This window comes from Podarcis raffonei, chromosome 4 (assembly GCF_027172205.1).
Source record: "Podarcis raffonei isolate rPodRaf1 chromosome 4, rPodRaf1.pri, whole genome shotgun sequence".
NCBI classification, from domain to species: domain Eukaryota; kingdom Metazoa; phylum Chordata; class Lepidosauria; order Squamata; family Lacertidae; genus Podarcis; species Podarcis raffonei.
Genome location: NC_070605.1, coordinates 15,869,368 through 15,893,337, shown reverse-complemented (window position 1 = coordinate 15,893,337; position 23,970 = coordinate 15,869,368). Strand labels below are relative to the sequence as shown.

The window sequence follows — 23,970 nt, the reverse complement described above, 5'->3', positions numbered from 1 at the left end:
CAGGTCAATTCTGTGTCCAGGGCAGCTGTCTACCAGCTCCATCTGGTACACAGGCTGAGACCCTACCTGCCCGCAGTCTGTGTCATCAGAGTGCTGCATGCTCTAGTTATCTCCCACTTGGACTACTGCAATGCGCTCTACGTGGGGCTACCTTTGAAGGTGACCCAGAAACTGCAATTAATCCAGAATGTGGCAGCTAGACTGGTGACTGGGAGTGGTCGCTGAGACCATATTACACTACATTGGCTCCCAGTACGTTTCCAAGCACTGAATTGATGCTGGCGCTGACCTTTACAGCCCTAAAAGGCCTTGGCCCAGTATACCTGAAGGAGTGTCTCTACCCCCATCATTCAGCCCAGACACAGAGGTCCAGCTCCAAGGGCCTTCTGGCGGTTTCCTCATTGTGAGAAGTGAGGTTACAGGAACCAGGTAGAGGGCCTTCTCGGTCGTGGCGCCTGTCCTTTGGAACGCCCTCCCATCAGATGTCAGGAAAATAAACAACTAAAGTGGTACCTCTGGTTGCGAACGGGATCCATTCCGGAGGCCCATTTGCAACCTGAACAGAACGCAACCCGCGTCTACGCGTCGCCACTTCTGCGCATGCACATAACGTCATTTTGCTCATCTGTGCATGCGCGAGCAGCAAAACCCAGAAGTAACCCATTCCGTTACTTCCGGGTCGCCGCGGGAACGCAACCTGCAAACGCACAACCTGAAGCGAACATAATATGAGGTATGACTGTACCTGACTTTTAGAAGACATCTGAAGGCAGCCCTGTTTAGGGAAATTTTTAATGTTTGATGTTTTATCGTGTTGCTAATATTCTGTTGGGAGATGCCCAGAGTGGCTGGGGAAACCCAGCCTGATGGGTGGGGTATAAATAATAAGTTATTATTATATTATATATACACTTTGCATATACATGCCACCAAGGCCCCCTGCCCCACAGGCAGATGATTTGTGCTGATCTGCTCAGAAGGGAGCATTATTGCCCTTGTCCGCTCATCAAATGATAGATCTGAACAGCAGAGAAGGTGTAATCTGCATCCCCATCATGGAACTGGGCAGAGAGGATTATTTGAGGGGATGATCAACAAGTCTTCAGATGACACAAAACTGAAAAGGGTAGTGAATGTTGCGGAAGAAAAAAATCGGGATTCAATATGCCCTTAACAGATTGGAAAACTGGGCCCAAACTAACAAAATGAATTTTGATAGGGACAAAGGTAACATTTTGCACTTAGGCAGGAAGAACCGGATCCACCAAAATAAGATGGGGAACACCTGGCTTGCCAACAGGACCTGTGAAAAGGATCTAGGAGTAAACCACAAGCGTAACATGAATTGTTGATGCAGCAGCTAAAAAAATCTCGTGCTATTCTAGGCTGCATCAACAGTTGTGTCCAAGAGAAGTAATAGCAACACTATATTCTGCCTTGTCCAGACCCAACATGGAATATTGTGTCCAGTACTGGGGGCTACAATTTAAGAAGGATATTGACAAGCTGGAAGGTGTGCAGAGGAGGGCAACCAAGATGATCAAGGGTCTGGAAACCAAGTCTTATGAGGAGTGGTTGAAGGAGTCAGAGATGTTTAGCCTGGAAAAGAGGCGACTGAGAGGAGATATGATGGTCACATGGGCGTAGCCAGGATTTTTGTGGGGGGGGGCACAAAACTTGTTTGCTACAGTGGTACCTTGGGTTACAGACGCTTCAGGTTACAGGCTCCGCTAACCCAGAAATAGTACCTCGGGTTAAGAACTTTACTTCAGGATGAGAACAGAAATCGTGCAGCAGTGGCACAGCAGCAGCAGGAGGACCCATTAGCTAAAGTGGTGCTTCAGGTTAAGAACAGTTTCAGGTTAAGAACGGACCTCCGGAACGAATTAAGTACTTAACCCGAGGTACCACTGTATATATTTTTACTGATTTAGCAGGGGCAGCTTCCCCTCCCTGCCTCCCCCTTGGCTACGCCCATGGATGGTCATCTCCAAATATCTAAAAGAAAGATGGAAGATGGAGCAAGCTTGTTTTCTCCTGCTCCAGAGACTAGAACCCAAACCAATGGATTCGAGTTCCAAGAAAGGAGATTCCTGACTAAACATCAGGAAGAACTTTCTGACAATAAGAGCTGTTTGACATTGGAACCGTCTCCCTCGGGAGGCTGTGGACTCTCCTTCCTTGGAAGTTTTCAAGCAGAGGTTGGGTGGCCATCTGTGTTGGAAATGTTGGTTGATATTCCTGCATTGCAAAGGGTTGGACTAGATGACCCTTGGATCCCTTTCAGCTCTACAGTTCTATGATTCTATACTGCTCACTCAACATGTTGTCTTTACCACTCCTTCCAAAATCAGTGAGGTCCTGGAAGGAGGCAGATGAGGCTTCTGGAGTAGAAGTTAGCCTATCTAGTGCTTTAGCCCTGTGTGAACTGGTAATTTCTCTCCTTGGTTGTTGCAGTATGTGTGGCTTGAGCTGGGTCTGGTCACATCACAGTTCCAGAATCCAGTCTCAAACACTCTTCCTCGCGATGCAAAGTGCACACACAGTTCCATTCAAAATGAATCATTAAGCGTTATGAGCAGAATATTTCCCGAGTCAGCTCCTCCACATTAAATGCTGATAAAACCAAGGACATACTTAAGCAGGAACAATTGGCAGCAGTTCTCCGTTACTGGCACAATGGCAACACACACGCGTTTTGTAGGTTTTTCCAAGCATGTCTTTCACTGTATGCTCCTTCACAAGTGAGTTACTTAAAGAACACCTTGGCATGTTCCTGCAGAGATATCAAGCATTGCACAGCACAGACCTGTGATGGTGCCACTGTAGTGAGTGGGAAACTAAACGGGGTGAAGGCATAAGCTATCTACAGTCATTGCTTCAAACACAGGCTGAACTTAGTTACTGTTGATGTAAGAATATAGTTGTTGCAAACTGCTCTGGTCATCTTCAACAACTGTACCTGTTCTTAAAAGGTAAAGGGACCCCTGACCATTAGGTCCAGTCATGGCTGACTCTGGGGTTGCGGCGCTCATCTCGCTTTATTGGCTGAGGGAGCCGGCGTACAGCTTCCGGGTCATGTGGCCAGCATGACTAAACCGCTTCTAGTGAACCAGAGCAGCGCACGGAAACACCCGTTTACCTTCCTGCCAGTAATTTATCTGCTTGCACCTTGACGTCCTTTCGAACTGCTAGGTTGGCAGGAGCAGGGACCGAGCAACGGGAGCTCACCCCGTCGCGGGGATTCGAACCACCAACCTTCTGATCAGCAAGTCCTAGGCTCTGTGGTTTAACCCACAGCGCCACCTGCGTCCCTTTTGTACCTGCTCTTACGTGTATCCATATTTCAACTGAATTTTTCTTCTTCTTTGCCAGACCTTTATTAGTCATTACAAGTGCCTAATTTTTATATAAAACATCCATATATAAAATCTTAAGATATATACAAATAAACAACCATGTAAATATATATATATAGTATAACTGCAAACACAGACAAGGAATAGGATGACTGAATTAAAAAGCCACTCGCTGGGTGTGTCAGATTGCATCGCGTTTTAGCTGCTATTTCAAAACTTCCTGTAACTTTACTGCTTCTGAATATAATCGGTAATGAATTCAACCCTTTAAAAAGTGTCGAGGCTTCTGGCATTCTAAACCAAAGAGATTTTGGCTTTGTGTTTCGCCACTAAAAGTAGGGTGAGATTTATTTATTTTTTGCAAAAATCAGATAAGTGACATGGCTCTTGCATCTCAAGAGTGGGGCTTGATCCATGTGTCTTTGGTTGTTTTCTTAACCATACTTACCTGAGAGTATTCCCCCCTGAACTCAATAGGACATCTGAGTAGACAATGGCTCCTAAACTTTGATCAACTTAAAAATGTGCTGTGAACTCCTGATGAATGAAGGGGGCAGAAAAAGCCGAGATCCCCAAATACACTAACTAAAAAGGAAACCTTACCGAAAGCAGCAGGAAAGCAAAGAGAATGGAGGAGGAGGGAAAAGAACTGCATTGCAGGGGCTTGGGCCAAATGTCCTTCATGGTCCCTTCCAACAGTACAATAAAGGTAAAGGGATCCCTGACCATTAGGTCCAGTCATGGCCGAGGGAGCTGGCGTACAGCTTCCAGGTCATGTGGTCAGCATGACTAAGCCGCTTCTGGCGAACCAGAGCAGCGCACGGAAACACCGTTTACCTTCCCGCCAGAGCAGTACCTATTTATCTACTTGCACTTTGACGTGCTTTCGAACTGCTAGGTTGGCAGGAGCAGGGACCGAGCAACGGGAGCTCACCCCGTCATGGGGATTCGAACCACCGACCTTCTGATTGGCAAGTCCTAGGCTCAGTGGTTTAACCCACAGCGCCACCTAAATCAAGCACTGCTAGGAGTGTTTTCATATTTATTTATTTTTTGTTCTCCTATGTATTTCTTAACAATTAAAAAATTCAGTGTAGCACAAGCAAATACCTGACCCGGAGGAAAGTTTGAGAACCACTGCTGTTGAGGTATATAACACCAGTACAGATAGGAAGAATGTATAAAACCGGGTCAAACATATGTTGGAAATGTAAAGAAAAAGAAGGGACCTTTTACCATATGTTGTGGGAATGCAGAGAATTTTTTTAAAAAATGGGAAACGATATATAATGAATTAAAGAAAATGTTTAAATTAACATTTGTAAAAAAAACCAGAAGCATTTCTGTTAGGGATGGTAGGAAAAGACCTGCCAAGGAAAATAAAGAATTTATTTACAACGGTGGCAAGAGTCTTGATAGCACAAGAATGGAAGAATGAGGAAACCCTAACGAAAGAACAATAGCAAGAAAAACTGATGAATTATGCAGAATTGGCAAAACTGATATCCTAATTGTGAGACAAGGGCAACTGTGACTTCAAAGAAGAATGGGAACTTTTTACAAACTACTTAAAAAGACAACAAAATGAATTGGACTCCTTGGCAGGTTTTGAATAAGCATACACAAATTTATTGATTGTTAACATAATAGATAGATAATGTTAGGATTTAGGATTTATATAATTTTACAATAGGCAGAGAATAACATTTATTGAGAAATCAGAGAGAGGAACTGAGGGAAGTCTGGGGGAGAGGGAGGGAGGGTTCTTTGGGGAGAGAAAAGGGAAAACAGGGAGGGAATAATTAAGATGATATGTTTTGATAATTTGTTATGTTGAAACTTTTTTTTTAAGAGAACCACTGCTGTTGAGAACACCTCAGGCTCGTGGGTTCGAGTGCCCACGCGGGGCCAAATGTTTCCAGCATTGTGTGAGGGTTGGACTAGATGACCGTGGTGCTCCCTTCCCAATTTGACGTGGAGCCAAGCCTTCGGCGCGGCCAAGGCTGAGCCAGGTGGAATAAAGGACTCCGCGCTAGGAGGCCGTTTTGTGCACTCGGCTGCTCTGAGCCGGAGAGGAGGAAGCGCCTGGCCCCCTTTCACACGTGATGCCCGGGGGGCGGACCTAGCAGGGCCCCGCCGTTCCGGGGACAGATTTACGCCCAGCGGGGAAAGGGGTCGCTTCTTTTTTTCCCCATTGCTCCCCTCGCTGATCCCCCGCGCGCTCTCCTCCTCCGTGCCAAGAACCTCGGGGCGCAACGATGGCGCGTTTGGCGCGGCGCCTGGCTTTCCTCCTCGTCTTCTTCCTCGTCCAGCTGCAGCCGAGCTGGGCCGACACGCCGGCCAACTGCACCTTCGAGGACCTAGTGGGCACCTGGGTTTTCCAGGTGGGCAGGGGGCACGGATCCCCGAGCCGGCACATAAACTGCTCCGAAGTGGGTAAGTGACAGCGCGCAGGGCAGGGCGCTCGCCTCTCCAACTTCCTCCGCCTCCAGGAGCGATCCCCGTTTCTCGTTCCCGTTACTGCCTTCCATTCTGACCTATTTTCCTTCCCCCAATAAAACAACGCCAACAAATAGAAAGGCAAGTTTGGAAAACATCCGGCGAATCAGCCCAGCGGCGCGGTTTGGCAGATTTCGTTTCCTTGACTTCGGAAGTAAATCTCACTGTATTCCCGGAGGGTTTACTTCCTACCTAGGAGATTTGCTGGGTAGGATAATTTTCAGGAAACCCCCTCCTTCCTTGTTGGAGGCAAAGCTGAACTTTGCATTCGGTTTTCAAACTCCGCTCGGTACGGGTTATTTTATTTCGCGATTTTACAGCGGAGAAAGGGGTCTGGATTTCACAGCGACAGAAAGTAGAATGCTGTGCAAATAAAATGGAATAGAAAGCAAAAGTAAGCAAGCTTTAGAAGGGTCACAGATTGAACACGTGTTCAAACTCCCTTTTAAAAAAAATCCTCGGGGCTTTACAAGTTTCTAGCCGCTTCCCTTCCCCCCCTTAAGATCATAATGTTTGCTGACCTTTTCAAGGCCAAAATGGATCTAAAACTGGACATTTCTCTACCTCCCACAACCTTGGACAGCCAAATGTCTCTGGGAAGCTCACTAGTGGGGCTGAAAACAGGTGGTTGTGGTTTTCCCCATGTCTGTATTTAGAGTTCTACTGCTGCTCTGTGTTGAGGCTCCATCTTGGCCTCAAGCTTAACAAGTTAGCATATGTCTTCAACTTCACTGGAGTATATTCAACTAGTACACTATGAGCTAGTTATCTCTGCATATCACACCTGACTCAGCTCTTCACACATGAAAACCTCCAATTCTGTTAATGAGTCACATCTTCTACCGCAGAAGCAACATTGACTTTTTGCTTTTGTGCTTATCTAAACCTTCTTGAGCAACAGGTCGTTGGTGGACGCTCCCAGCCTTGTTTCTGCTCCAGACATGGAGGGAAGGGAGAAGAATCGTAGGAATTGTAGAGTTGGAAAGGGACCACAAGGGTCAGCTAGCCTGAACGCCTGCAATGCAGGAATCTTTTCCTCAAAGTGACCCCGAGTCTCATGCAGTACTCTTGGGAAAATTAAAAGATGTTTTCCTTACTGCTGCACAACCCCATCCTGCCTTGGGATATTAAAAACCAAGGGGATGACCTTCCAGGGCAAACTCTGTTCCTTCCAGCTACTACTTTGTTTTGCATGTTTCCCCCGCTTGAAATATAATAATAAGAGTACATGGAAACGCCATTTACCTTCACATTGCAGCGGTATCTGTTGATCTACTTGCACTGGCATGCTTTCAAACTGCTAGGCTGGCAGGATATATACTTATACCCCGTCCATCTGGCTGGGTTTCCCCAGCCACTCTGAGCAGCTTCCAACAGGATATTAAACACAGCAAAAGATCAAACATTAAAAACCTCCCTATACAGGGCTGCCTTCAGATGTCTTCTAAAAGTCATATAGTTGTTTATTTCCTTGACATCTGGTGGGAGGGCATTCCACAGGGCGGGCGCCACCACCGAGAAGGCCCTCTGCCTGGTTCCCTGCAACCTCATCACTTATCACAGTGAGGGAACTGCCAGAAGGCCCTCGGAGCTGGACCTCAGATGTCCGGGCAGAACGATGGGGGTGGAGACGCTCCTTCAGGTATACTTTTTGAGAACTACCCTAAAAGGTCCTGCAGCTGAAATCATAAAGAAGAGAGCCCAGCCTTCATGCATGCTGTGGTTGGAAAAAAATGGGTGCTGGGGTTTTCCTTTTCAACAATCTTTGGGTGCATGAGTGCAGGTATCTGGCATGCTGGGAAAATGGACACTTTGTCTTTGTTGAAGTTACATCCCTCTCCCAGTCTGTCTTAAGGTCTACTGTTGGGGTTGTGCTATCCAGCACTAGCATACTAACAACTCACTACTTATCAGGGTCTCTGTGTGTGCTGGGCAGAGAATTTATCCTGCCCACCTGATAGCTCAGTCGGCAGAACATGAGACTCTTAATCTCAGGGTCACGGGTTCGAGTTCCACATTGGGCAAAAAAAAATTCCTGCATTGCAGGGGGTTGGACTATATGACCCTCATGGTCCTTTTCCAACTCTACAATTCTGTGATTCTTTGTGAATCAGGGTCTGCTTCCATCCGATAAGACCGTCCCACCCTTAAACCAAAAGGAGGGTGTCATTTTTTGTTCCCAGGTGTTGTAAACAAAAATTGCCCCTTTCCCTTATGGGGTATCCAAGAGCCCATATAGAGTCCTTACATAGGTTCCCTATTGGTAGGAGAGAATAACAGAGGCCAACCAGAGAATATTGAGAAGCAAAGCAGCTAGAAAGCCTGATCTTTATTCATCTGTTGCAACAGGGTGCTCCCCTCACACGCAGGAGAGAGGAGGAACCCAGAAAAATGGTGCGCAAGGCCTTATAAAGACTTTTGAAATTGCCATCCTGTAGATCAAGACCACTCCCAGAAACATCATACATACGTACATCACAGAAGGGGTGTAACCTAAGACCACCACTCAGATACATCACACCTACATCACAAAAAGGCGGTCTTAAAACAGAAATTTGAATGTTGTTTATCTCCTGTCCAGCAGGTTACTTGATTGGATTGCCAGGGTAGCCTGGGCAGTCTTTTGTAATGATAAATACTTAGTTCCTAGGCCATGTCACAGGCTCACACCCTATTCATATCTTAAATGTGTCCTTAAGAAAGGATTTGGGAGGAAAGAGACAAAGGGGAGGTTTGCCACTTTGACCTTGCAGAGGAAACATTTGCTCAGTTTAGGAATCAAAATGGTTCCAGGTTGGTCTTCCTGTGCTGATCTATGTACGTGCTTGGTTAGTACATTTATGAACATTTCCATATATCTAAGACCTCAAAATTCCTATCACACAGGATAAAAATTTCCCAGCAAAGTTTGCCTGTAGTGCAGCTGTTTAAAGATGCAGGAGCTCTGCTTGTTTTTTGGTGTTGTTTTTAAGCTGGCGACTGAAGTCAGCTTGTGTGTAGCCTGATTGTATGCATTACATCAGGGTCTATAAGAAATTGGAGGGGGAGGACTATATGCAATGTTTATTCTCAGCTTTCCCCCCCCCCCATTGCACAAGCTAGCAGTCGCCCGCCCTGCCCCAAGTTTTTGCGACTGAAAGAACTTGAAAGAGGAAGAGAAGAATCAACAGAGAAAGAGACAGGAAGGAAGAAAATAAAAATCGGAGAAAGTTGGAAAGGCCAGGACATTGGGGGAAATGAATGCGACGGGGAGGGTGCAAAAAATAGAGGTACCTGGAAAAGAAGGGGGGTACATGAGCTTAGCCTGGGGGGCAGCCGCTTTTCCAAATCAGTAAAAATCAATAGAAATCTGTGGATCTGCGCCCCTAATGGAAACCTGCCCCCTCCCAAGAAAAATCCTGGATACACCCATGGGAGGGGGAGTAAGGCGCTCCCCCCCCCATTTCATTATACAGGGGGAAGAAATATCTCCCTTTCTTAACCTGTAGTTGGGTGGTGAGGCTCTCTCACAAACAATAAGACTGAAGCTGAGCCCCAACCCCGTCTCGAAGCAAAAAGCATCTTAGCAAGTTCAGCATAGCTGTGATTCTTTGCATTGCGAGGGGTTGGGCTAAATGACCCCATAGGGTCAACGCTACCATCCTACGACCCTATGGCAACGTGAGAGGAAGCGCCATGGCACAGCGGTGTGGCCTTCTGTTTATTTTGTACCAGCGTGTAATGATTGAACATGGCCTGTTTAAGCAGAGTTCAGTCTGAGTATGTAAATAAATGGCTCTGAGTAGTCAAGGAATTGGTCCCATAATATGCTATTCAGGGTGTTGCAGGAATTTATGTAAAGGTTGGGGGGGGTTGCCCCTCCAGCAGATATCATGCACATGCAGCCCACTACCAAAACCAGCACAATCACTTTTGTGACCTTTGTGATTTGTCCCCACAAAACTCTTCATCACAGTTCCTTCCTATCTACAGTGGTAACTTGGGTTACATACGCTTCAGGTTACAGACTCCGCTAACCCAGAAATAGTACCTCGGGTTAAGAACTTTGCTTCAGGATGAGAACAGAAATCGTGCTCTGGCGGCGCAGCGGCAGCAGGAGGCCCCGTTAGCTAAAGTGGTGCTTCAGGTTAAGAACAGTTTCAGGTTAAGAACGGACCTCCAGAACGAATTAAGTTCTTAACCCGAGGTACCACTGTATTCAAAGGGCCTTTGCTGCATGATACCAAATGTAACAATTCACTGATAAATGTATCTATGTACTGGTTCACTGGGAAAACTTCAGAAATTCATATAGACATGTGAGCTCAGCTGCTCAGCAGCCTCTCTGCCTGAGTGATAATCCCTGGCATCCTGATACCTGAGTGCCAGACAGGTAGCCATTCCAGAAATAACAAACCCAGATGAAGACAAAAGTGTGATTAACTTGGCAGGGAAACAGGGAAATGTAAATATCTCTTTTGTTACACTTATTGGGTGTTTGGTGGAGGGCAAGGAGAACCATGGGGCAGGGTCCAGGATGCTCAGATTACTGCCACCAGACCTCCCCTTTCATGATGTAACCGTGATGTATGAGTGATGTAGTTTTTTTGGGGGGGGTGGCGCTGTGGGTTAAACCACAGAGCCTAGGGCTTGCCGATCAGAAGGTCGGCAGTTCGAATCCCCACAACGGGGTGAGCTCCCATTGCTCGGTCCGTGCTCCTGCCAACCTAGCAGTTTGAAAGCACATCAAAGTGCAAGTAGATAAATAGGTACCGCTCCGGCGGGAAGGTAAACGGCGTCTTAGTCATGCTGGCCACATGACCCGAAAGCTGTATGCCGGCTCACTCAGCCAAAAAAGCAAGATGAGCGCCGCAACCCCAGAGTCAGTCATGACTGGACCTAATGGTCAGGGGTCCCTTTACCTTTAACATTGGGATTAGCAGCTAATAAAAGTTTGGGGGCTCTTTTGTTCGGGGCTTTTATCTTGTTCCACCTTGTGGCAGGTGGGAGTCCTGTTACGACAGTCTTCAGTAAAGACCAAGCCTACTGGCTGCTGTTTTGCTCTGGTATTCCTGACTGGTGTCCTTGTTTTTTGGCCCAAGGGAGCCTTCAGATTTCTCTGTTAACAAGGGGTAGGCAACCTAAGGCCTGGGTGCAGGATCCGGCCCAATCGCCTTCTAAATCCGGCCCGCGGACAGTCCAGGAATCAGCGTGTTTTTACATGAGCAGAGTGTGTCCTTTTATTTGAAATGCATCTCTGGATTATTTGTAGGGCCTGCCTGGTGTTTTTACATGAGTAGAATGTGCACTTTTATTTAAAATGCATCTCTGGGTTATTTGTGGGGCATAGGAATTCGTTCATTCTTTATTCCCCAAAATATAATCAGGCCCACCACATGGTCTGAGGGACGGTGGACCGGCTCACGGCTGAAAAAAGTTGCTGACCCCTGTGCTATCTGTACAGTGGTACCTCGGGTTAAGTACTTAATTCGTTCTGGAGGTCCATTCTTAACCTGAAACTGTTCTTAACCTGAAGCACCACTTTAGCTAATGGAGCCCCCCGCTACTGCCGTGCTGCCGCCGTGTGATTTCTGTTCTCATCCTGAAGCAAAGTTCTTAACCCGAGGTACTATTTATGGGTTAGCGGAGTCTGTAACCTGAAGCGTATGTAACCTGAAGCGTGTGTAACCCGAGGTACCACTGTAGAAGGTTATGAAGATTTCAAAAGAACCAGCATTTGTTTTGTGCTCTTTTTATCTTCTCTCGTCTATTTCTTTTTTTTAGAAGCTACTTCGCACCTTGTTGAATCCCATTTGCCCAGCTGCACAAAAACTTATTGCATGCTCTTTTTTTTGTTTTTTGTGATGCCACACAAAATACGTCCAGCTGCACCTCAGATTAACCCTGTGTGTAATGTGGTTTAGCAAACGAAATTGGATGTGTCTATCTCTAACTAAAACTTACAAGCCCCTATTTGCAGAGGGTGGGTTTTGTTTGAACTGGATTGCTTGGGTCTACAGGCAGCTCCAATTTGGGTCAAATTTGGTTTTACTGGAAGCACTTGTCTTAATAGCACCAGTGCTGATTGGAGAACATGGTTCACCCCGCTCAGGATGTTGGCCACTTTGTCTGAAGTGCAGAGGAGGAAGTAGATAGAAAATGGTCAAAAGGGGAATGGTGATTTGCTGAAGGGAACTGTGTTTTTTCTTTATTTTTTACACCAGCACTTCTCTACATTAGTCATGGTCACAAGGTCCCTGAAAGAGTGAACAATGCAGTTTGCCTTCCTCCTGACCCTCACATGATTCCAGACAGCAGTTTTTAAAATTTAGGTTTTATGTCTTACAGCTTTAAGCAGCAGAAATGGAAATATTTATTGGGCCTGAATTCTACATTTTTAATTATACGTACTGTAAAAGAAAAATACTTACCACAGTTTCATTAAAAATAATACTTATTGGACCAGAATTCTAGATTTTTAATTATATGTTAAAAAGAAAATACTCACATACCACAGTCTCATAAAAAAAAAATATCAATGTGGTGCACAACAATTTATATATGCGCAAAGACACATCGAAAATTAAAATCACAAATCCCCAGCTAACAATTAATTAATTGTCTCAACACATTAAACAGTTTTTGGCAAATTATTAAAAGTTGTTATAGAAGATGCCTGCTGCATCTATATTGGAAGAGCATGAAACTGGATTATGCAATCATGTCCAAAGTCCTGAATCGCTTAAAAAATATATGGTTTGCTTCACACCGCAGTTTGAATACATTTATTTTCTTAAATTTATACATGGCTTTTCTTCCATCATGGAACTGGATGTCATTTGATCAGTTCTGCTGCGGCAGGCCCACTAATTCAGGAACCTTTTTTAGCGCGGTATAAATGCCACCAATCAGTCAATCAATCCTATCCAGGTACTGGCCAGACCCAGAGCTGCTTATCTTGTATGCTCTCGCATGGATGCTTTAGCTGAGATTCCTGCTTTGCAGGTGGGGCTGGGCTGGATGACCCTTGGGTCCCTTCCAACACTTAAGATTCTATGATCTTCAGCAAAATAGATGTATTACATGCCTTCAGGCCATGCCTTGAGATTGTATGCATCTAAGCCCATTCATAAAGGTGAGCATGTCAGACCAGAACAAAGAACATGGGTTCAAATCCCTGCCCTGGCTTGAAACTCCCGGGGTCCAGACACAGTTTTCCAACCTAGTAGTCCTCACAGGGTGGTTGTAGGGATAAAATGAGGGTGAAGAAAGATCTCTCTGTGTTGTCCTGAATGATTTGGAGGAAGATCACCCAAGCAACGTGATACAGTAGTACCTTGGGTTACAGACTTCAGATTATAGACGCTTCAGGCTACAGACTCTGCTAACCCAGAAATAGTACCTCAGGTTAAGAACTTTGCTTCAGGATGAGAACAGAAATGATGCTCTGGCGGCGCGGCGGCAGTGGGAGGCCCCATTAGGTAAAGTGGTACCTCAGGTTAAGAACAATTTCAGGTTAAGAATGGACCTCCAGAACACGGGTGGGGCTGTGGGTTAAACCACAGAGCCTAGGACTTGCCGATCAGAAGGTCAGCAGTTCGAATCCCCGTGACAGGGTGAGCTCCAGTTGTTCGGTCTCAGCTCCTGCCAACCTAGCAGTTCGAAAGCACATCAAACTACAAGTAGATAAATAGGTCTGGCAGGAAGGTAAACGGCATTTCCGTGCACTGCTCTGGTTCGCCAACAGTGGCTTGGTCATGCTGGCCACATGACCCGGAAGCTGTACAGTAAAGCGAGATGAGTGCTGCAACCCCAGAGTCGTCCGCAACTGGACCTAACAGTCAGGGGTCCCTTTACCTTTACCAGAACAAATGAAGTTCTTAACCCAAGGTACCACTGTATTTATTTATTTTGTAAAATTTATTCACGGCTTGATTTTCTATTTTAAACTTCAAAGAGGTTTACAAAGCATTGATGGAAATAAAGACTGTTACCACCTCCGCTTGATTCCTATGCTGGGCACAGAAAAAGGACATGACTGTTCATCCCTTCTGGCGCCCCTGCTCACTAGCCTTGCCTGCAGTGCCTGGTCCCTTGTGCCTACCGGGCCAGTGTATAATTGCAGGGCTGTGTTACTGTTGCATTTGTGCATTGGCCAGCTTGCTTCTTCAGACTGGTTCCCCTCCCCCCCAAAAATGGTGAAAATTCTCTTTGCTGCTTCTTTCCAGGGGCTGTGGAGAAAAAAGTTGTCGTTAACCTTCAGAAACTCGATGTTGCTCAGGACGATCAAGGGAACTTTGGCTTCTTCACGATAATTTACAACCAAGGCTTTGAGGTTGTGCTGAACAACTACAAGTGGTTTGCATTTTTTAAGGTAATGTAGCATAATAATAATAATAATAATAATAATAATAATAATAATACCTCTGCACCATTTTCCTCCAGAATATGTTGGGATTAAAGGGCTCTTCCAAACTTTGAAATTCTTGTTGGCAAAATGGAAGGAGTATAATCGGTGCTTATATTCCTGGGGGTACTCAAGAGTACGCAATATTGGCAGCTTTTTTTCTAGAAGAAAAACACTGAGTATAATACATGATGTCTCCATAAGGTAAAGCGTAAATGCCCCGTGGATGGTTTGGTCCAGTCAAAGCGACCATGGGGTACGGCACTCATCTCACTTTTCGGGCCGAAGAAGCCGGCATTTGTCCACAGACAGCTTTCTGGGTCATGTGGCCAGCATGACTAAACCGCTTCTGGCACAACGGAACACTGTGACAGAAGCAGAGTGCACGGAAACACCATTTACCTTCCCGCCACAGCGGCACCTATTTATCTACTTGCACTGGCGTGCTTTCGAACTGCTAGGTAGGCAGGAGCTGGGACAGAGCAACGGGAGCTCACCCCATTGCGGGGATTCGAACTACTGACCTTCTGTTTGGCAAGCCCAAGAGGCTTGGTGGTTTTGACCATGGTGCCACCCGCGTCTCTGTACAGCCTATTTGAAGAGTGAGCAGAGGAGCAGTTCTGGATTGGACAAAGCTCTCCCGTTGAACACATGTTTAGATTCTTAAACTTGCCATATTTTTCACTAAGCTTTGTTGGTCTGTCTTTGGAAGCCAAGAAAGCTGGCAATTCGCTGCAGACCTTCAACTCTCTGTCGAAATGCCTGTTTGCTCCTTGCCGTTTCCAGGAGAACTTTAAAACAGGCTTCTGAGTAAGGAATCTCCTGGTGCAAAGGTCTTGTTTACAGGCCTGCCTGTGCCTGCTGCAGAAGCTTTTGGATGGGTCTGGAATTCGTTTTCAACAGAATCGCTCGATAACGGTGGGCGAGGTGGTTGCAGGTGTGAAGGTCAAGCTGGTCCAAAACACAGCCTTGACTCTTCCGGCCAAAGGTTGCCATTGCCCCATGATGTCGCAGGACAGTGGGCATTTATGCAAACTAGGGGTGGTTAGGACTTGCTTGGTGAGACCCTTCTAGGAACATGCAAGACAATGGGGTTTGTTCTCCTAAATGGTAGAGCTTGTGGATGCCTGTTAGTTGACCGTGCTACATCAGAAGGGATCTTGCATGCTCTTTTGAACAATAGCAAAAAAACCCAACACCCTGTGCATAAAAAACTCCTGTGTTCGGGAGCTCTTGGAACAGCCTTCCCCAACCTGAGGCCTTCCAGATGTTGTAGGAGACCAGTGCCCATCAATCCCAGCAAACCAGGCCCAGTGGCCAAGGATTATGGGATTATGGCCCTCCAGATGTTGCTGCATTGCAGACGGTTGTCTTAGAACATGCATGCAAATTTCCTTTCATCATACCATTTGTTCATTCAATGAAGTATTGTCTACTTTGACATCAAGGTTTCAAGCAGAGTCTTTCTAGCTGGAAATGCTTGGTATTGAACCTGGTATTTACTGGGCTACAGCCTTTCCAAGATCCCTGGCAAAACTGAGCAGAGAGGAATGAGCAGTGGTGAGTTCCCTTTGCATGTATTCTACAAACCACTTGTGGTGGGAAACTTAAACCTGGGGCTTTGTGGCAGCACTTGAAGTTGAAAATGGTCATCACCTGGAGTCTGTGTATGCAATAATATTATTATTTCATTTACAAATAAATCACTTCCCATAAGGGCATCGTGAAGTGATCTACAATGTATCTAAGATTTTTTTTTTTTGGTAAAAAAAAAGTTAAAACAATTGCGTATAGAAGAACAATTGTTATAAATAGTCCCGCACTGCAGGGGGTTGAACTAGATCGCCCTCATGGTCCCTTCCAGTGACGGAAGTCCAGCCATCATTAAATGGTGCTTAGCATAGAAAAAAGACACAGAGAGCCAGCAATATTCTCAGGATGGAGCAGCTCCTTCTTCATCCTCCCCTCCAATTTTATTATCCTTTGTTCCCCTCTGCCTGCATGGCCGGTCTGCCAATGTCTCACGTTACATCATCCGGTCATGGCTTTTACTACACCCATCACCATATAAGGTAATCACTGCCCAGAGGAAACACAACTCCATATAAGGTCAATACATTCTATACACTGCCAGGCACAGAGTGCTGGTCATCGAGGTCAGGAGGCACCCTGCAATATTACAAGCTTCTGCCATGGCTTTATGACTCCCACATTCCAAGTCTACAAAATCTGATTCTGTGATCTAAGAACAGGGTTAAAAACAACAACACGTAAAATCAATTCAAATCCCAAATGGATGTGAACTGGGATAAAGATTTTTAGAAGGCTTGCTGAAATAACAGACAAGAAAGAAGGACTTCCAAAGATTAGGTGCCACCATACTAAAGGCCGGATTCTGACCTTGTGTAGAACAGAACTTCTGATAGGATGGCAACTGCAGGATGCCCTCGTCTGCATAGGTAGTGATCGGTTGGGTATATAGGGGATGAGATTAGTATATGACGTTCACTGACTATGTACACAAACATAGATGTCTAGTTTTTTGAAGCATGGTAGATAAGAAAATTGAGGTTGGTTGTTTCGGAGTTGGTGTGGAACATAAGCAGATTTCTGTTAAAAGCAAAGCTGAATTGCTGAGCAGATGGCATTGAAAGAGCTCCATCCCTACTTTGCTTTGGGTGCCAACCATTGTTTGTAGAGACCTAATGAGAAGAGCGTTCTGTTGGAAGAGGTGACTCTGTACACTGCACACACTTCACTGCGAGTTGGACAAGTCTTTGTGATATCTGCAGTGCCTCCATGGGGCGATTCATTCCTTAAACCATAACAATGCCGAACATTTAATGCACTGTCATACCACCTCAAACCATAATGGCTTGCCCAAAAGAATGATGGGATCTGTAGAGTGCTGAGTTTTTAGGAGATGCCTCATTCCCCTCGTAGAGCTACAAGTCTCAAAGCTCCCCTGGGAAAGAGGAGTTGGTTGTTAAGACACTCTGAGAATCGTAGCTCTGGGAGGAGTCTCCCAACATCTGCTTTGTAGAGCATCTATTTATGCAGAAGATCCCAGTTTCAATTCCAAGCATCTCCAGGGAAGACTTGTCTGAAACCCTGGAGAACCTCTGCAAGTCGTTTTAGGCAATACTGAACTACATGGTTCAATGGTCTGACTCTATAAGGCAATTGCATATCGAGGATCTGGAAACCAAGCCATATGAGGAGTGGTTGAAGGAGCTGGGTATGTATAGCCTGGAAACGAGACTGAGAGGAGATACGATAGCCATCTTCAAATCTCTCAAGGGCTGTCACATGGAAGAAGAAGAGTTTGGATTTGATATCCCATTTTATCACTACCCGAAGGAGTCTCAAAGCGGCTAACAATCTCCTTTCCCTTCCTCCCCCACAACAAACACTCTGTGAGGTTAGTGAGGCTGAGATACTTCAAAGAAGTGTGACTGGCCCAAGGTCACCCAGCAGCTGCATGTGGAGGAGCAGAGATGTGAACCTGGTTTCCCAGATTGCGAGTCTATCGCTCTTGACCACCACACCACACTGGCTCTCTTCACACTGGAAGAGGAAACAACCTTGTTTCCTCTTACTTCAGATGGTGGGACCCAAACCAATGACTTCAAGTTACCAGAAAGGAGATTCTGACGAAATACTAAGAACTTTCTGACAGTAAGAGCTGTTGAACTCCCTTGAAAGGTGGTGGGCTCTCCTTCCTTGAAGGTTTTTAAGCAGAGGTTTGGATGGCCATCTGTCCTGGATGCTTGAGGTGAGATTCCTGCATTGCAGGGGGTTGGACTAGATGACCCTCAGGATCCCTTCCAACTCTGCCATTCTACGCTAAGGACCGGATCAACGTTGCTGAGAAGCTAAGCCACAAATTCTCCTACACCCCTTCCAAACACACACAAACACCAGGTGCCCTTCCTGGCTTTTTTCTTTTTTAAGAAGCAGCCACTGCATGAAGTTTTCATGCTTCAGGTTATCGGGGGGGGGGGGGAAAGGCCACTTAAAACCGCCAAGGCTCATCGTTTCACGACGCTTGGGACCAGCAGGCAAGGAAAAGAGCCGGCGGCAAAAGAAAAAAGAAGCTGTTGTGTTTTGTGTTATTGCTTTGGAGGTACACGAAGTTTCCAGGATGCCGTTCCAAATTCATCATATCGACGGCAGGCAGCTCAGTGGAGCTTCGGGGCAAAGGAACTTGGAACGTTTTAGCACCGCAGAGCCTACAGTCCCTGCCAGCATCGTGCCAAGGAGGCAAATTTCACCCTTTCTGCAAAGCATAAAAGCAACAGAGGTCTAAAGCGTGTCCCTCGTGTCGAGGAAACAAAGCTGCGGGCAAAACTAAAAATATAGGAAGCATTTGGTGGCTGGGGGCGTATCTAAATCTGGTCAAATGCATCTTCCCTGAGCAGAAAAGCTTGGCTTGCTTCTCAGCCAGGTTGATCCGGCCCTTATCACAAAATTGTAGGGTAGGGAGGGACTCCAAGGCTCAACCCCCTTCAATGTAGGCATCACAGCTCTGTAATCCCCTAGTCCAGAGGGTCACCGGCCTTTTGGGGCCAGTGGACGCATTCGTAAGCCAGAAACTGTTATGGGCAACCCCCCTCTATTTTATTGCTTAGAACAGAATAGAATCAATACTGTTACTTCTCTTAATCTGGACACAAGACCTCTGTTGATGCAGCCTAGAATAGCCTTGGCTTTTGTTTTTTGCTGCTGTATCCCATTGTTGACTCATGTTCAGCTTGTGGTCCCTAGATATTTTCACATTTGCTACTTCTTTCAAACTTAATTTCCATGGGAAGTTGGACTACAGGGAGGAGATGTTTCTTTGAAGACTTTTCACCCCACCTTTCCTCCAAGGAGCTTCAATGCAAGGGTACATGATTATTCCGCCTCTCCATTTTATGTGGCTTAGGGCCCTCGTATTTACGGGACTGCCTCTCCTGGTATGTCCTGCAGAGGACCTTAAGGTCCATGAATAATCATAGTTTAGAGGCCCCGGGCCCTAAGGAAGTCATATTATCCTCCTCCAGGGCCAGGGCCTTCTCAGTGATGGCTCCGACCTGGTGGAATGCTCTGTCCCATGAGACCAGGGCCCTGCAGGATTTAACTTCCTTCCGCAGGGCCTGTAAGACAGAGCTATTCCGCCTGGCTTTCAATTTGAACTTAGCATGATCTTTTATTCTCCTTCCTTCCCTCCCCCTTCCCCATTTATGAAGATTACCCGCTCTGGGATCCCACAGCTAATTCTCCCCTGGTCTCCTCGCTGGCCCAAATAGGACTAATTTAGCCAGCTAGCCCTGGTGATCATCTAATGTTTATTGAATGGATTTCCCTCCTAAATTGATTTTTGAATTCTGAATTTATTGTTATTCACATTTTATACTGTATTTTATGCTGTTTTTTGTTGCATCAATTAAGTATTTTAAATTTGTTGTTGGCCGCCCTGAGCCCGGTTTTCTGAACCGGGAAGGGCAGGGTATAAATAAAAATTTATTATTATTATTATCCTCAGAACAACCCTGTGAGATCGGTTGGCCTGAGAGGCAGTGAGTGGCCAAAGGAGCTCCGCAGAAGGCAAGGCATTTCCAGGCTGGCTGGGTGCTTTTCCCCGGTTCGGTAGCTCATCAAAGGGCCAAAGGCAGTGTTAGAAATTTAGTCAGGCATGTTTTGTAACTGGCGAGAGGTCAAATTGTCACCATGTGGATGCTGGGTTGGTGACTGGGAAAAGCAAAACGCCACTTAAAGGATCTGAAATATTTTCCTTGAAGTTTGAATTTGTTTTACTCGATGTTTTATTTGTTGTATACCACTTCAAGAGTTTTTCTTTAAAGTATAAAGTGGTGTAGAAATGGAATTACGGGAATTGCCATCATCATCCCCATTGCAGGAAAGAAAAATGAGGTGCCTGGCCATTACATTGCGGCAACTGCAACCTAGGTTTACGGTGCCATTTGGCAAGGAGCCTACATATCTGTGTTTCAAACACTGGCCAAAGGTTCTCCGGTCATAAGAACGGGGCCTGAGATAAATTCAGCCAATAATGTATTCTACTGCTTAACTTTTGTAGCACGGGATAAATGGGTGTGTCTTAATCCAGAGTCATACCGTTGCCCCATTTGGCTCATAGGGACGCGAGTGGCACTGTAGGGTAAAGCACAGAGCCTAGGGCTTGCTGATCAGAAGGTTGGCAGTTCAAATCCCCGCAACGGGGTGAGCTCCCGTTGCTCGGTCCCTGCTTCTGCCAACCTAGCAGTTCGAAAGCACGTCCAAGTGCAAGTAGATAAATAGGCACCGCTCCGGCGGGAAGGTAAATGGCGTTTCCGTGCGCTGCTCTGGTTCGCCAGAAGCGGCTTATTAATGCTGGCCACATGACCTGGAAGCTGTACGCCGGCTCCCTCGGCCAATAAAGCGAGATGAGCGCCGCAACCCCAGAGTCGTCTGCGACTGGACTGAACCCTTTACCTTTTACTGTTTATGCCAGAGACAGCCAATATGAGGCCTTCTGGATGTTGCTGGGCTATAAATCCCACTGACGCAAGTCAGCATATCCCATGGGAGTTGTAGTTCAGCAGCATCTGAACAGCACCATGTTATCTATTCCTGGTCAACACATCTCTCCAGGGTCTCAGATGGGGATCTTTACCAGCCATGCCTGGAAATCGAACCTAGGATCTTTTGCCTGTTGTCAGCTACATGTGTTCTGTGCAGAATCTGACCAGCATCCCTTTCACTTCCCTTCCCAGTATAAAAAGGACGGCTTAAACGTAACCAGTTACTGCCACGAGACCTTACCTGGGTGGGTCCATGATGTGTTGGGCCGGAATTGGGCATGCTTCACCGCACAAAAGATCTCCCCTTCAGCCTCTGGTGTTCGTGTAAATCAGCTGCCTTTGAAATCCACTGGAAGGTGAGTGGAAACAAATGCCATTTTGTTTGGTTTATCGTACGCTCTGATACAGGCTCCGCCATAGAGCCAGAAAGAGAGAATTGAAGCATGGCCCCCTGAACTGTTTCTATCCCAGCTGATCATTCTAACAACTCTTGACTTTGCAAAATGGTGCCTGAGCCTTTTTGTGGTTACCTCCTCCCTCCCCATACATTTTCCTTTCGTGTCATGTCAAGACAACCATCTTTCTACTGGTCTTGAAAACAAATAAGTACTGAAGGCCAGTTGATTCAGAAGACTGCAGGCTCATCCTGCTGGCTCTCCTTCAGAGACTGGTAGTGTTTCTTTTTGCACTGACATGGGAGAGATGGGACCAATGTTTTGGCTCAGTGTGGTACAGCTTCATAGGTTTCCATAGGTCCATAATGAGAGAGTTTGTATGTTACATCCCAAAACCGTACAATCTGTGTACGCAAGTAACTGAGCTGTACACATATGTTCAATGAGTGTATAGTCAGTGTACACAGCACTTAAGCTGTACAAATCAACCTGTGAACAATGACTTAGGCATGTGTAGAGACATGTTCAGTGCAACTATAGTCATCAGAATCCATAGATCTTTTGAGGCATCCTCTGGTTCATGTGTGGTACCTGTTTTGACCCTCTGATTATAGGGAGCTAGAATTCTGGTATTCATGCTTAAAACCCAGTCAGTATTCAGACTTAAAGGGGCAGGTGGGGCTCATTGGCTTGGGAAGGTAGCCTTGCAGGGACATCTTTGGGAGAAGAAAAGGCTTCCTCAACCTCGGCCCTCCAGATGTTTTGAGACTACAATTCCCATCATCCCTGACCACTGGTCCTGCTAGCTAGGGATCATGGGAGTTGTAGGCCAAACACATCTGAAGGGCCGAGGAAGCCTGGAGTAAACCCTACAGAAATCCAGAATGGAGTCCCTAAGACAGCTGGATGGCGCCATGTATGCCTCCTTCTGGCAACTTCTGCAGCCAAGCTGGTGCCAGACGTCTTGCTCTGCTTTCCTTTGGACCACATCATTGAGGCTGAGAGGGCAGGGTCTTGGCATCTGGGCAGCCCAAGACCTCCATCCACACTGCCCAGGCTTGTGTTTCAGAGAGATCATTTCAGTGCTGCCAGCACAGCAGTTTGGCTTCACCCCACGAGGTGCACTCCATTGTCTGACAGATGCCAGAACAACAACAACATTCATACTTCATATCTGAAACATTGTGGCTCTTCTAGGTACAGAATGTCACTGCAAAGTCCAGTTAAGGTGTTCCTGTATTTGTACATCTTATTTTTCTGCCACTTAGAACAGCAGTTCCAAACCTTTTCTTCCAGAGACCTCTTGGAAATTGCTGGAGTTCTTGTATGACCACTTAATGATTTTTCTGCCCATTTTAATGTACTCTGCTGGATGTTGGATGATTTTTAATTATACCTTGACTGCTCTGTTTACTTCCTATATGTTGTGTTTTATTGCATTACAATAAAATAAAATACAATATAACAAATAAAAGTACAATTAAAAATCAATATGAATTGTTAATGTAATAGCTGTGCCGTCCTCCATCTTCAACCACGAAGCCACAGACCCATCAGGGATCACCTGAATGATGCTCATTGAGCACTGTTTAGAAACACTTGGCTTCGAGAGTTGTTCGATTAAGTTTTTTTTATAAGTCTTTAAATAAAATGAGTGTAAACCAGTTAATTCTTGTTCCTAGTTGCTATTAAAACATAGACTGTGAGCAGTGCCAGATTTATATATAAGCTAAACAAGGGACGCGGGTGGCGCTGTGGTCTAAACCACTGAGCCTAGGGCTTGCCGATCAGAAGGTCAGCGGTTTGAATCCCCGTGACGGGGTGAGCTCCCGTTGCTCTGTCCCAGCTCCTGCCAACCTAGCAGTTCAAAAGCACCTCAAAGTGCAAGTAGATAAATAGGTACCGCTCTGGCGGGAAGGTAAATGCCATTTCCATGCACTGCTCTGGTTCGCCAGGAGCCGCTTAGTCATGCTGGCCACATGACCCGGAAGCTGTATGCCGGCTCCCTCGGCCCGTAAAGCGAGATGAGCGCCACAACCCCAGAGTCGTCCGTGACTGGACCTAACGGCCAGGGGTCCCTTTACCTATGAATACAGCTAGAATAATGGGTGCTCTGTCCCAGCTCCTGCCAACCTAGCAGTTCGAAAGCACGTCAAAGTGCAAAGTGCAAGTAAATAAATAGGTACCGCTCTGGTTTGCCAGAAGCCGCTTAGTCATGCTGGCCACATGACCCAGAAGCTGTATGCCGGCTCCCTCGGCCAATAAAGCGAGATGAGCGCCACAACCCCAGAGTCATCCGCGACTGGACCTAACGTTCAGGGGTCCCTTTACCTTTAAACAAGCTATAGCTTAGGGCCCCACTCTCTTGCCCCCCCAAAAGGGAGAAAACCTGGATGTACATTTCCAAAATATAAGATAAAAAACAAATAAAATAAAACCTACATACAACAACAGTGTTTTGTGTTGTGTAGGCTCCTGTGATGTAAGTCATGGGCCCCGCCTGCTAGCCTGCTCCCTAAAATATCACTGGTTTGCTCATTTCTATATATAGGGTGCCTGCATTCTGCATGGACTGATTGCAAGGCAACATGTGCAGATGGCTTTAGATACCTATTAGGTCCATAAATTACCATGTAGCATATATTCAACACAAAAAAGCAACAATTTGTTGTTGACAAAGGACAGCTGGACATATAAAGGGCCCCATTAGCTTCAGTAGCTTAGGGCCTCATCAAACCTAAATCCGGCACTGACTGTGAGGCAGA

The 23,970-nt window shown here is 46.1% G+C and overlaps 1 protein-coding gene across 1 annotated transcript in view; it reads left to right on the top strand.

Moving 5' to 3' along the window:
* The first annotated feature begins 5,371 nt into the window (after nt 1-5,371).
* The window catches only part of CTSC (cathepsin C), a 29,471-nt gene continuing 10,872 nt past the window's right edge, over nt 5,372-23,970 (top strand). Inside the window, exons 1-3 of the mRNA XM_053385549.1 lie at nt 5,372-5,795; nt 14,066-14,211; nt 21,003-21,166. Of these exons, the coding sequence (XP_053241524.1) occupies nt 5,618-5,795; nt 14,066-14,211; nt 21,003-21,166 (488 nt within the window). The 5' untranslated portion in view covers nt 5,372-5,617. The remainder of the gene's footprint in view (nt 5,796-14,065; nt 14,212-21,002; nt 21,167-23,970) is intronic.